Source organism: Rattus norvegicus, chromosome 2 (genome assembly GCF_036323735.1).
Source record: "Rattus norvegicus strain BN/NHsdMcwi chromosome 2, GRCr8, whole genome shotgun sequence".
NCBI classification, from domain to species: domain Eukaryota; kingdom Metazoa; phylum Chordata; class Mammalia; order Rodentia; family Muridae; genus Rattus; species Rattus norvegicus.
The window spans coordinates 34,637,987-34,652,107 of NC_086020.1; the positions used below are offsets into that span (position 1 = coordinate 34,637,987).

General features: G+C 45.0%; 1 protein-coding gene across 1 annotated transcript in view; it reads right to left on the reverse strand.

Annotated features, from left to right (window-relative positions):
- The window catches only part of Pik3r1 (phosphoinositide-3-kinase regulatory subunit 1), an 84,715-nt gene that overhangs the window by 25,041 nt on the left and 45,553 nt on the right, over window positions 1-14,121 (reverse strand). Inside the window, 2 exon segments of the mRNA NM_013005.2 lie at window positions 2,791-2,865; window positions 3,513-3,605. Coding sequence (NP_037137.2) covers window positions 2,791-2,865; window positions 3,513-3,605 — 168 coding nt within the window.

Consider the following 14,121-nt stretch of genomic DNA (forward strand, 5'->3'; position numbering starts at 1 on the left):
CACATCACACTTAGGGAGCCTCAAGGACAGAGTGTGCTTCTCCCCTCTTCTTCCAGCCTTGCCTAGTGGCCAACACAGGAACTGTGGCAGCTAAGGTCTGGAACCCTTGGGCAGATGCTCACCCCCTTCCTAAGAACCTAGGGAGTTCTGTCCACAGGGTCTTCACAGTGTGTGAATGAAATTACACCACTCGAGCCTGGGGATGAAGTCACCATGTATAAAAGCCCACGGGACTTGACGATAGGGTACACTTGGTTTTACTTATTATTTTTTTTCTGTGAAGTGGCTTCTCACGTGTCCTGGGGTCGCTGACTTGTGCAATGCCTGATTCCTCTTCCGCATGAATGCCACCAGGCAGCGCTTAGCTCCCCGCAGCTAAGAGGCAGTGGTCCCTCACTCCACTTTTCACCAAACTACTGATGGGTAACCAGTTCCTCTAAGGCTTCACTACTCTACTTCCCCGGGGAAGTCCCACCCCCAACCCCCAGCCAGCCACCGGCTGATCTCTATCTGGTTTAGTGGTTCCCAGGGCGTGGGGGTAGAGTGGGAAGAGTCTGGCACTATTTGGAGACTGTTCTTGACTGTCGTGACTGGGGGTGGATGCTCCTGGCACCTGGTGGGTAGAGGCTAGGGATGTGGCTAAATACCGGGCTGTGAATGTGACATTCCTCCACTCTTGATCAGCCTTACTCGGGGTTAAGAGAAACCAAAAGGTGTCCAGAGAAAATTTAGACCGTTAAAATTCAAGTAAGTCAACAACAACAACAACAACAACAACAACAACAAAAATTGTTTTAGGGTAAAATGAGTAAAGTAAGGGGAATCAGGGACAATCCGAATAATCTGGATATAAATCGCAGCTTTGCCACTCTACCACTAAATCCTGTTAGAGGAATTTGCCGAACGTGGGCTTTCTTTTCTACAGATTTAGAGTCACTAATAACATCAGCATTAAGTTACCATGAGATGCTCTAAAAGGAGGAGGTCAGGCAGGCTGCTGCTGCTCACCTGTCTGTCTGGCATTGCAAACACAAGGGTAATTGAAAGCCAGCATTTGTCAGGTGAAACTGAGGCTTCCCATGAATACTGTAATAACTTGATGGGCTGAAACGTCCACGACCCAGAGACACTTTTGGCAGATGCGCTCCCAAGTTTGGAAAGTGTCTGCTCTTTTGTGGCTAGGAAAGTGTACCAGCCTTCTACATGTGGGTTTTGATGTCAGTGGGGAAGGAAAGAAAGCTGCCTGTCAAAATACATCATTGACGCGAGAGAATCTTGGTGGTTTACGCCATCTCATGAGTGGTGTGAAAAAAAAAAAAAGAAAGAAAGAAAAACTTTTTCCAAAGCTAACCTGGATCGGTTTGTATTGGTAACATTAAAACCTTAACCACAACTTTTCATAGTCTCATTAGTTTCTGGTGTCTTTTACGTTTCCTGTGACTTTTAGCATGTGTTCAATTTCACACACTCACACACACACACACACACACACACACCCTCCCTTTTTTTGTAAGCCAAACATGTAACTCTATTTCAATAGGCAGAGAACAACATTCAGCGTTTCTTTGATGCCCTGGTAAGGCTGTGAGAAACACAGAAAATAGAAAGGTCTCTCACTCTCGACTCTGCTGCCCATCAGCTTCTAATGACCCAGGTGGTAAAAGGTTATATTTCCCCGTGTGTGCTCAGCTGAGTTCAAGGCACACAGGGATCCGGAGCTCAGACACTTGGTTGGGTTTGCTTCAAGAGGAAAGCACGTACTGATAGCCATCTAGTCTTTCCTCTAAGAAACACACCTTTTGTAGAAATTCCCGAGTTGCCTAATCCTGAAGTTGCTTCTCTCTTCAGAGTGTGAGGGTCACATGGGCATCCTCATGCGGGCATAGCTTTGAAGGAACTTTGCGCAGAATAAGAACAATGGCAAATGCAACCCTTTCCATTTAAATATAAACTCGAGTAAATGAGATGAGGTAGAAAGAAAAAGGAAGGGACAGGACACTGTGAAGGGACTGAAGGACCCGAGAGAGAGACGTTGACAGGAGAAGAAAGCCTGCTGAGGTAAGCTGTACTACTTTACCCTGTATGGCAAAGTAAAGAGGACGCCATATGAAGCTGCCATTTGGCAGAATAAATGAGTGTCTCTTGGGTAATGGTGTGTTGGAGCTGGCTTGCCTGGTTCAGGAGACCAGATGTTCCATGTTCGTGTCAGTCAGCATGAAGTCAACCACAGAGGGGGATATTTACATCACACAAGAGCCTAATACACTAACCTGGTACTTTCTGTCTGCAGAGAGCAGGGTTCTCATTACATGGTGGAATAAAGTACCGGCTTTCATATTACCTAATGTGTGTAGGGTGTGGAAAAGCAAGCAGGTAAGCCAGCAAGCCAGGTGGGAAGAAAAGAGATGGGGAAGAAAGGGGAAGAGGAAACTGGGAGACATTCCTTAAAGGACACAGACTTAGAACCCTTTGGCTGACCCCACAGGAATGAGACGCTCCTGACAGCAAGGCTTAGGAACAATGACGGAGACACAGGCAGAGTCAGGTAAACGCCAAAAAGATAAGTTTCCTCACTTCCTGCTGGACACAGGGGCTTGTGTCTGTGGAAAGGGTTGAGAGCTTATACTCCAACCCCACCTCAGGAGCCCAGTGCCAAAGCATGTACTGCTCATGCCATGGGGTAGAAGGAACTCCTGCGCGTGACTGGAGAATTCTGTATGAATGGGGGTGGGGGCGCATCGTCGAAAACAGAAACTCGATCCTCACTTAGAATAGTCCTGTGACACTCACCACAATCAAGAAGCTGTCGTAACTCTGCAGGGTTGCTGGAGCTCTGTGTTCTGTATAGAGTTGAACATTCCAGTCCTAGGACACAAAACAGACCGTGTATGCAAAACACAGCTCTCGGGAGAACCCATGAGCCTGCTGCCAGAGGGACACTCCAATTTCCATCCTGTATCTATTCAGATGTGTACTAAATATTCCTGGAAGCCAACTTCAACAATTAATTTTATCTGGTATGTCAATAATTTTGGCAAATCCAGCAGACTATTAAAAAGCAGATTAATCATCTTTATCTATGTGGGAGCTCCCACATAGTAACCACATATTGGTTTCTGAGCAGCAGTTCTCAACCTGTAGATCCTGACCCCTTGGGTGGGCATTGCCTAAGACCACAGGGAAACACAGATATTTACAATATGATTTATAACATCGCAAAACTAGTCATGAAGAGGCAACGAAAATAATTTTATGGTTGGGGTCACCACAACACGAGGAACTGTATTAAAGGGTCTCAGCATTAGAAAAACTGAGAACCACTCCATGGACCTAGAGTTAGAAATTATCAGCCAGGATTTCTTCCTAGAACAGAGTCCCCACACAACTAGTGTGGGTAGCACAGCCTCTGTCCCCAGCAAATAAGACAGACACATAACGAGTGGTCCAGAGATACATATAAATTATAACAGTCATGAAATAAAACTCGAGAACTGACTTCCTCCAGCAGTTACCTTTCTTCTCAATGGCTTCCAGGAGCTTTATAAGGAGAGGCGGGGCAACATCAGGAGGGGCAAACTGCTCGGCCAGATCAGGAAGGGTCAACACTGAAAGAGAGACAATGCCAACATTAGACCTCATGCAAGGCAGTCAAGCACATTCAACTGCAATCGGGAATATTTCAATACAAGTAATCCGATTACTCCCAACCGTAGGAAACTCAGTTTCCTAAAGGGATTCCTACACCATGCTGTATAGTGCTGGGCCCCCCCAAGACATACCTGTTGCTTCCTTCCAGAGAGAGCTCTCTGAAAGCCCATTAAAAATCCCAGAACCCCCGAACAACTGGCTTCTCATGTTCTCACCTCTGGGGCATTTTTCCTAGGACAGACTGCCCTATGTTAGGGCACCTCAGAGTACAGGCTGGGTCTAGGTAGAGGGGATCCAGGCTTGGCTGCAGCTTGTATGTTCAAGAAGAACAAAAAGAGATGCTTCTGCCCCATGTCCTGAACACAACCAGGGGAGTCCAGAAAACCTGAAACCAAGTCTGGCTTCTAGGTTATTATGAAAGAACTGTTGCTTCGGTAGACGAGACTAGATAGAATCTTGAGATAGTCTGTTACCATGGTTCATAACTGACATATCTAAATTCCTACTAGCTTGGTATTCTTTTGTACCCCGGCACTCAGTTCTATCAATGCCCAGGGATCATTGCAAGCCAACACAAGTGACCAGTGGCCAGCCAACAACAAGCCCCTGTTTAACTGTTGTTATAAAACCTCTGCTTGCATACACACCCACATACACATAGCAGACAGACAGGCAGGCAGGCAGATAGACAGACACACCACACACACACACACACACACACACACACACACATACACACACACACACACCTGGATAGGAAATGAGATACTTCAAAGGGTTTTAAGATCTATTTCACATTATGTGTATGAGTGTTCTGCTGGCATTTATGTATATGATATATATGTACCGCTTGTGTGCCTGGTACTTTTGAGGAAAGAAAATGCATCAGATTCCCCGGAACTGGAGTTACAGATGTTTGTGAGTCACTATGTGGGCGCAGGGAACTAAACCTAAATCCTGTCAGAGCAACAAGTACTCTGAACCAAGAATTGCCATGTTTTTATAAGCTGTGCCTTCGCATGTTACGTGTACATTTTACCAATGGTGTCTAATAGGGTGACAACCTCAAACGACTCTCTCTGCAACATTACAGTGATGACCACGTTCTTATTCAAAAAGAGTGTGTGAGTGGATGAAGTAAAAGTAGTTTTCAAAACTGTGCCAGAAGAGGGAGCTAAACATTTCATCCCTTAAATTTCTCGAACTCCGAAATCTAGGTTGTGGATCTTACTGACAACATCTTCAGGACTAACTTGTCGTTAATGCTTACCGTTCAGCTGTCTATAATTAGCTAGGACAGACAGTTCAGATACCCTTAGAGACACCAAATGGCCACAATTGGGTTTCAGTGAGGCTTCAGTGTTACAATTATTATAAGACATACACGACGTTAAGACAATTTCTAACTTAACCCATTGTAAGTACCAAAGATCAGCACGGATGTGGGAGTGCAGAACTGTAATCCAGCACTTGGGAGGCTACAGCTGGAAGGTCACAAGGTAAGAGAGAGCCCAGCCTATCTTCCAATAGCAAGACCCTGGCTAGAAGAAAGCAAACACGCACGCACATACGCACGCACGCGCGCACCTGCGAGCGCATGCCCAAACACGCACAGCACTAACAGCAGCAGCAAAGGGCAAACCATTATTTCCTTTGACAAACTGTAAACCACTTCCCTTGGCTTTAGAGTTTCAGCTCTCAACAACAGAATCCTCTCCCACAAATACCTTCCCTTCTACGAGGAACAAAATGAAGGTCATCCTGTCCATGTACATCCGTGCTAGAAGAGCTACTGAAGATAAGGAGAAGGGCTAGCCAGCAGGATCCAGTACAGCCTTCCTGCTAACCTCAGCACAGCCCCAAGTCCAAAGGCCCACGGTTAAGCAGTAAAGACGCCTATCCATGCTGCACCCATACAGCTAATCCTCCCCCTTTCCCTCTACATGGGACACAAGCATTTTTAATGGAGGAAAAAAAAAAACCCACCGGCACAGAGATGGGAATTGCTTAATAAAGTTTATCTTTTTCCAAAATCTTATCAACACAATCATTTCCGCAGGCAAATACGAAAACTAAATTAAATGGTAATTAAAAATTTCATGTTAACTATTATTGAAGTATGCGCCCAGCAGTTGCTGGCTGGGCAAATGTTGCACATCTGCACATACAGGAGTTTCCATCTCCCTCTGCTTCAGCTGGAAAAAAAGACAAAGAAAGAAAGAAAACCAGTCACTGTCCTGAGCTACAGAGAGTCATCTTCTGAAGAAGGCTGCCCACACTACTGTTAGATGAAGTCCCTGAAAACCACTGTGGTGACCACCAGATGTCTGTGAGAACGCCGGCCTTCTCCAAGCTCTGTGCACACACAGTGAAGCAAGAGTTCTCCCTTTGGCGCCGCATTGAGAGGATGCCCAGCTGAATTTTTTAATACCGAAGGAGCTCGATTGCGCAAAGGCATGACTCACGACAGCTGATCAAGACTTCGCAATAGGAACTTGAAAGGACGAACTTCACAAGACAAGACAATGAAAACAACAATTCTAGGGTGTCCTACTCCTTGGTATATGGTCTCTCACTCAGCGCGCTTCCTCTCTGAAATACTGAAGACTCGGAAAGGTCCTATCACCCGCTTTAGGCAAAAAATAGGATTAGCGCTGGAATTCTAAACAGTATTCTAAAACAAGTGTTACTTTCTACAACAATTCTAAACCCAACTATTCTCTAATTCATTAAAAGCATATCTAGACCTGTATTTCTGTCAGTAGGTTTTATCGTAAGAGACTCTAGCAGGAAGTAGCTAGGAATACAGGTTAGCTTTCTCCTGATTAGTCCACGGTGAAGCATCAAATCAAAGTCTGATAAAACATAATGGTACCACAAATTATTTTTTTAAAAATAAACTACAGAACATACAGGTTGGGGCTGTCCAGCAAAACCCGAATTAGCAGCATGCACATCTACATTTTACACAGAGTTACAGATACCCGGGATCTGAATCAGAATGCACTTCGGTTCGGAGGTTTGCCATGCTTCGTTGCCTAAGGTCTGCAGAGCCATAGACACCCTCAAGCATCTGGAAACATCAGTAGATTTCCTGACACACCCAAGCCCGGTTTCTCACTTAGCCAAATCGTTTTTTCATGAGGAAAAGCCAACGTTGGGCAAGGGAAAATGAAAACAAAGAACAGTCGAAAGGTCTGAGAGGAGTCTCAACCACGAATAACTGCTAGGGATAGGCAGATGAGGCTAGCCTTCCGAACTCCAGTGAACCGAGAGCCCCAGGTCATAGAAGGAATTACTCATGCTACATCGGAGGCTGCATTTTCTGTTTGCTCTTTCTGCAGGCCCTGGTGACAGCCAATCACAGACCAGAAGAGAACCTCCCCTCTAAACCGAAGCCCTTCCCAAACTACCAAAGCGGGCAAGCCTCAACAGTCCTGGGCACCAGCGGTGTGGGGGGAATAGGAGCTTTCTGTGCTCTCAATGGTGCCAACGCTACCAAGTGAAGACGAAACCACACAGCTGCAGCGTTTGGAGGCGTTCTCCATTAAAAAAAAAAATTTTTTTTTTTAAAGAAAAGACATTTTAAAGTTAGTGCCTGGCAGGAGGGAGTGGAAAGTTTAAGCGGAAACATCAAAACGCAGAGACTGCCCAAGCCAAGTATTTCATTCCTAATGGAAGTGGCTTGGAAGTGTGTGAAAAACTGCTCGTTCCCACTCAAAATGTAGCACGAAATACACAGGAAAGAAAGGACATATGCAAATGGGGATCAATATTAAATCAAGATGTTAAACTGTCTACTGACTTGCTGAATCCAAGCTTTACTTCTGTCTGAGCCAATCGTCTCTAGTAACTTCAAAAGGAAAAAAAAAAAAACAGTGGACACAAATCAAAGCAACCCCAATTCTCTTCCTAAACAAACGCTGTGAGCTCGCTCATGCTGCCTACCTATGACAGCTAATACCCTGGACTTCAAACTTCTTAAGCTCTGAGGGCTGCAAGCCACATCAAAAGCTGGTGTGCTCTTTGGGCAAGACAGTAAAGACTAAGAATCAAAAACAAAGTAAAAAAAAATAAACTAGGGGTTCGTTAATTTTGGTACACAGTGGCTTCCTCAGTAGTGCTGACACGATTAAAAGCACAAAGAGACGTGGGTTTCCATCGTTGGGGTACCACTTAGTGACAGTAATCTTGGACAAGTTAATTAACTTAGACCTGAGTTTTTTCATCTGTAAAATGGGTGTAATTATTTGAGTAAGGATTTGTGAGCAAGAGATCCTCAGTGGACAAAGTACCCAGGGTATAGAAAGACAATCATGTGTATCAGGATGATTACTAGATTCAAAAGGTTTCATCTTTACACGCATTAATGTCTGTCTGCGTGTCTGTACATGGACCGCATGTGTGCCAGGTGGCCTAGAACTTTAGTTGTTGACAGTTGTGGCAGCCATGTGGGTACTGGGAACGGAACCTGGGTCCTCTGCAAGAGCAGCCAGTGCTCTTAACTACTAAGCAATCTCCCCAGCTCCGTTAAAAGACGTTTGAATATTCATTCATGACAAAATTTAAGAGCAGACTATAATATTTGGTCAGTTTTCTTAATACTTCTTAAAGGAGGGGAGCACGAGGTATAGCTGACAGAGTAGATATTAATGTTTTGCCTCTCACTCTGTAAATAATACTCAATCTTTTCAGAAGTCAACTCAAATACTATACTATTTTGAACTTACTATATTTTCTCCCAGGAAGGACCATAAAACTGATCTGTTTAAGCCATTTGACTTCAATTCTCTGAATCTGAAGGGAAAAGTAAGTTGGAGTGATTGTGTAATAAATTCTATTAAGCTTCCAGAAGCAAACTAGATTTTGCTTTGGAGGATGACGGTTGAGGGTTGGGCAATGAAGACGTGAAGGTAAATCTTCAGGTGAAACCACAGTTTTCAGAGGTGACGCGGACATTTTCAAAATGGCTAACAGATCTGAACTGAAGCCTTTGAGTCCTTGGAGGTATTCTACACTCCTTAGTTCTCCAAGTTGCTCATCACCAAGTTCATCCCCCTGCCTCATGCTTTTGTTCTACAAGTAGGAAGAGGAGAAGAATGGGAGATTCTGCCCACTTCATCTTATTTCTAGACTGGCTTCTAGGTTGGCCTCAGAAACAGCAGGCAAAGGTCTTAGGAAGCATAAACAGGTCTCTACTAAAGCCATAAAGTGGCTCCAGCATACGGAAGTGCAAGGTTACACTTAATCTTTGACCGACAGGCTAATTAATTGTGATCTTTATCACCTAAATTGGAATCTGATGTAAAGATGACAACTTACAGCACACAGCAAAATTAAAACGCTGAGCAGAAGGTAAATAGGAAGGAAAGTGAGCTCCTCCTCCTCCTCCTCCATTTCTTACCAAGAAAATAATTTATAGTTGAGTCCAAGGAATTTCAAAGGCCAATGATTTATTTATAAGGAAGTTGGTCTTTTGGTCTGTTGGCTAAGAAAGATTTCATTTGAAGCATGACTCAGATGACCCATAAAAGAAAGAATGGGGAGGTGGGGATGGAGAGAGTGAGTGAGAGAGAGAGAGAGAGAGAGAGAGAGAGAGAGAGAGAGATTGAGGGGGGAGGGATAGAATCACACTTCACACACATGGTGGTGATGGGCACCTGGCTCTTTGTTGAGTGTGTGAAGAACAGTTAATGACACCAGCTAGGAGCCCTGTCCCGCACCATTTAACATGCATGCTCTTTTTTTTTTTTTTATACCAGTTCAAAGAGATCTAGTCATTCTTATTCTTGACTTAAAGGCAAGGAAACAGAAGCTGAGAATTAAGTCATTTGGGCCATGCCATAAGCTCCTAAGTCGGGTGCACGTGCTTAGCACGGGCCAATTTTCTCTGCATCAGTCCCTGGCTTGGAAAAGAAACCTACGACGTTTCCCAAAATTTCAAGGTTCCCAGATTTCAGCGGTAACTGCAGTAAGAGTGTCACGTAACACAGAAGGCATGGGACCCTCAGTCCCATCCGGCAATGGCCATAATCTGTTCTGGTGGGTTCCAGAAAAGCCACCTCGATGGCAGCATCTGCTTCTGAATATCCTGCCCCACGTCAGACAGTGGATGTACCTTCTCCTTCCTCACACTAGTCAGACGCACAGGTAGTCAACAGAACACACAGTGGAGCAATAGGCACCCCTGTTCACAGCTGATGGGAGGAGGGACACCTTGCAGGCTAGGTGGGGGGACTGGTAGCAATGCTCATGTCTCGCACATATACATTTGATACCAGACCTCACCGTCCAACTTATCAAACATGCTACAGCTTCTACAATGAAGCCAGATCATAAGGTGGAATTTGAGAAGCCCCCAAAGCAATTAGTGGAAATGGAAGGGACTGGAAAGTTATCATGGTGACAGCACAGGCCAGAAAGATGTCTGATGTTGGCTGGCGAGCCATTGCCCAGGCAGAAGCAAGAGTGGTCGAGGGAGGACAGAGCTCAAGAAGGAGAAACTGCCAAAGCAGCAAACTGCTTCAGCTGAACAATGCTCAGAGTTTTAAGAAAGCCTGAATGGACATCAGAGGCAACAGAGAACCACCAAACCCCATCCTACTCAGCCCAAGGAGCCAGGGCTTTTCTCTGACATTTAAAAGTATGCTGAAAACTTGAATGCCTGGATACACTCCACCTTACCCTACAGTTAATATTTTGCCATAAATGTTATCTGTAATTTTTGGGAGTACATTTCAAGGTAAGGGGTGTGAATTAGTTGCCATGGACTGTATTGTGTTCCCCAGAACTCATATGTTGAAGCCCTTCGAGATGCCACTCCCATCTCCAAAGTGATGGCACCCAAGAGACAGCCTCTGGAAGATTATTGAGTTTAAATGGTGTGTGTGTGTGTGTGTGTGTGTGTGTGTGTGTGTGTGTGTGTGTGTATGCACGTGTGAGAACACTTGTGCGTGCTCGAGTATGCACATGCGTGGGGGGCGGGGATTGTCCTTTTATGATGAGATCAGTGTTCTCGCCCTTTCCAGAGGAGAATCCGTGGAAAGAGGCCATATACAACCCAAGAAGAGTTCTTCACCAGGTCCTTACTAAGTTAGCAGAATTTACTAAGGTTCTATGGTAACTTGAGCTCAAAAGTCAGCAACCACAGCCAAAGTGGAAAGACTTCCTTTGTCTAGGGAAAGTCAATAGCGAACTCTTCGAGTATTTAGAAAACTCCTCTGAGCATAAGAACGTTTCTGACAGTGATATAGGGGCCTGCGTAAACTTTCAGGCACATATCAATAATCCCAATTGAGCAAGATCTCAGACCGCAACTTTCAAGGAACAAGAATTGAGGATGAGCGTCCCAGCTGTAGAGAGAAAAGGATGACAGGACACTGATACCTGTTGCCTACTTGTGCTTGCTTGGTTTCACAGACTGGCTTTACGATGGAACTCAGCAAAGCACCTCAGCTTGTGTTGGGCAGATGGTGCTAAGCAGGTCTCCCTGTCTCAGTGATTAGGTCTGATGTCCTACCATTCCTACCGAATGTCGTATCAACAGGTATTAGGGGCAGAGAGCTTTGTTGTTCAGTGCATCTCTGTACCACTATGTGAGGAGGACAAGGTCTGGAGATGAGTTCCGGCCAAGAGCAAGACTCCTTAGTATTCATGTGTGGTTTAGAGAGACTGGACAAGCAGTGGAGGCCAATTACCACGACTGCAGGTGAGAAGCCCCTTGACTTTAACTCTCAGAACCCAAAGAGCTTTGGGAGGCCGTATAATTGTCCCCATTTTACGGATGAGGAAAAGGACGATTTAAAATAACGAAGTGATTTGCCCAAAACCAGTCAGTACAGCAGTTAAGTGGCAAACTGATCTGAAAGAACCCAGCTTGCTTTCTTGGGAGGCCCACTTGCATTCTAAACGCCAACCAGCCAAGAGCAGGGGCTGCAAAAAGCTTTGCATGAGATTGATATAAACGCTCCTGGCCACGTTTCCGGGCCTTGGTGACTGAGAAGCATGTTTGTTCGAGTCAGGCTTGGATTGGTGGGCCAGCTTCTCCTTTATCAGGCCTGAGGCCCTGCCAGCCCACTCAGCCAGCCTAAATATTTTTGGGAGAGCATTTATTAAATATTTTTCTCATAAGGCTAAACTAAGCTCATTCTTCCTCAGGAGTGTCACTGGGTTTATTCAGCTAAAAATAACTCGCCAACTTATCATATTTGGCAAAATATGAAGGGCTCTTTGTGAGTCACCAGGTGGAGGAAAGGTCCAGTAAAGAGTATGGTGACCTGGGGACTGGAGAGGTAGGTGGCTTGGTGGTTATGAGCCTTAGTTGCTCTCCCAAAGGACTCAGGTTCGACTGCCAGCACCGGCACGGCAGTCCACAATGGCTATAACTCCAGTCCCAGCAGATCCAGTGACTTCTGGCTTTTGAAGGCAGTGCATGCATGTGGCACCCAGACAAAACACCCACACATGTAAAATTAAGTGATAAAAACAAAATATAGAGTGTCCAGAATATCAGAGGAGGAAGAACAAGAGGAAGATGAACTGCATATGGAATGGGCAAGAAAGATGAATGATTCAAAAATATTGAGTGGGAAATTCCCGATAAAATGGGGGACGGACATGAGAAAAAACGAAGTTTGTAACCGTCAGGTTTAACAAAACCTTAAAAAAAAAATAAATAAAATCACAGGCAGAAAGCTATCCTACCTCCACGGATTACAGCAAGTGATCTTGAGATAGAAGGAAACACCGCCTTAACGGCGTGAAGGATCATGGTTTGAAAGAAATCAAGCAATACGTCTTTACTATTTCTGTTCCGGGCAATTAATTCTGGTGGGCTAACACGGTTTCCTCTACCAAAAGACGCCCTGTTCATCAAATAAATGAGCACAAGCTTACCCACCTCTTCATTAAAGAAGTGACTTTGGCTTTAAGAATGTTAAATGGGCTGGCTGAAGCAAGATGGGCTGTATCAGTCCAGTCTCTCAAAACCACCTCCAGCTGGAAATAGTACTAAACTACGGCGAGCCATCTATGTCAGCCTAATCTTTTTTTTTTTTTAACCTTAACTGCAGTACCAGGAAGCGCTGCAGAAAGAACTGTAGCAAAATATTAAGTATATATTGATTGCATCTGACCCTGTTCCGCCAAAGATTCTCAGAATAAGCTAACAAACAGGGAGATGACATTCGAGGAGTGCCCGCGTGTCATAATAATTGTTTAAAGGTCTGTGGGGGGTGAAGTGGGCTACTCAACATAAGGGAGCAAACCACTGAATGAAAAGGAGCAAAAATAAGCTGCCGCCCAGATGGGAGGCAACCAGTCAGGCTTTTTAATCAACACCTTAGCTCCTAGTGGAAGCGCGGCGTCCTGCAGACAGGACGCAGCTGAAACTTCCTGGCCGCAAAGTGGGAATGGTGGGAAAATGCTGATTTTCTATAAATGGAAATACCTGGGAGGTGGTTAATGAAAAAGTACCAGTGACTCAGTCTGGCGGGGCGCTGGCGGAGGGGAAGGCATTGGCCGCGCTGCTCTGCGGGGTGCTCTCTTCTGCCATTAGCATCTCAGAGAGGACCCTTTTTGTGCTCCTTCCCACCCCCATCGCCCCTCTCTTAGCCACCGCTTCTTCGGAGGGCTGAACAGGAAGTGATAGCGCCCGCGCCATGGGAAGGAGTTTTGTACATTTTGTTCTATCAGATTAGCCCCAGTAACTTTATGAATTATGAGCTGTCAACTCCGTTTTCAACCGCTATAGAATATGCTTCTTAGAAATTGTAGCTATAAATATAACAGCAGATGTTTTCAATTGGCTCCAATAGCGCTTGGGCAACTTCGTTAAAAGGAGGAGGAGGAGTTAAAAGAAATCGCAAGACTGCGTTAGGGCTCCGCCTGTTGGTCACTTTTGCAACAGCCTTGCGAGGACGTTCATTGAGGCCACTTAGGGAAACCAGAGAAGGGGTTAAAACAGTTGTGGTCTCTCTGTGACTTTTATGTTAAGTATGATTAGATCCTCCTCTAGGCACGACTATCACTCTATCTAGAAAAGAAAAAGAAAACAAAAATCCAAAAGACTTAGAACGTGCTTCCCATGTTCCTGGTTTCTCTATGGCCAATGAGAGTTAGGTAACTTTGAACTAAACATCCAGTATCTCAGAATCCTCGTTGTGTAGCTGAGAAATGATCTCAGATTCGTATGACTAATAAGAACAGCCATATTAAACTGTTTCTCATTCTGAAAGTCTAGGACTGGGTGGAGGAAACATAGCTAAATACTCGAGTATTCAATTAACACGTTTCAGGTGGATTTAAAAATGTCTTCTCAGCTGCCATGCTACTGTGACCCCGGCAATAATGTGAGGTGCCCATAGGGACGGCTGGCGTCAGCAGCACACACGATGTGTGTGCCCAACGTTAGGAAGTGAGAGGGTGGTAGCAGTCACTGACACATCATCTGGTTACAATGACCTCTCCTTCTGA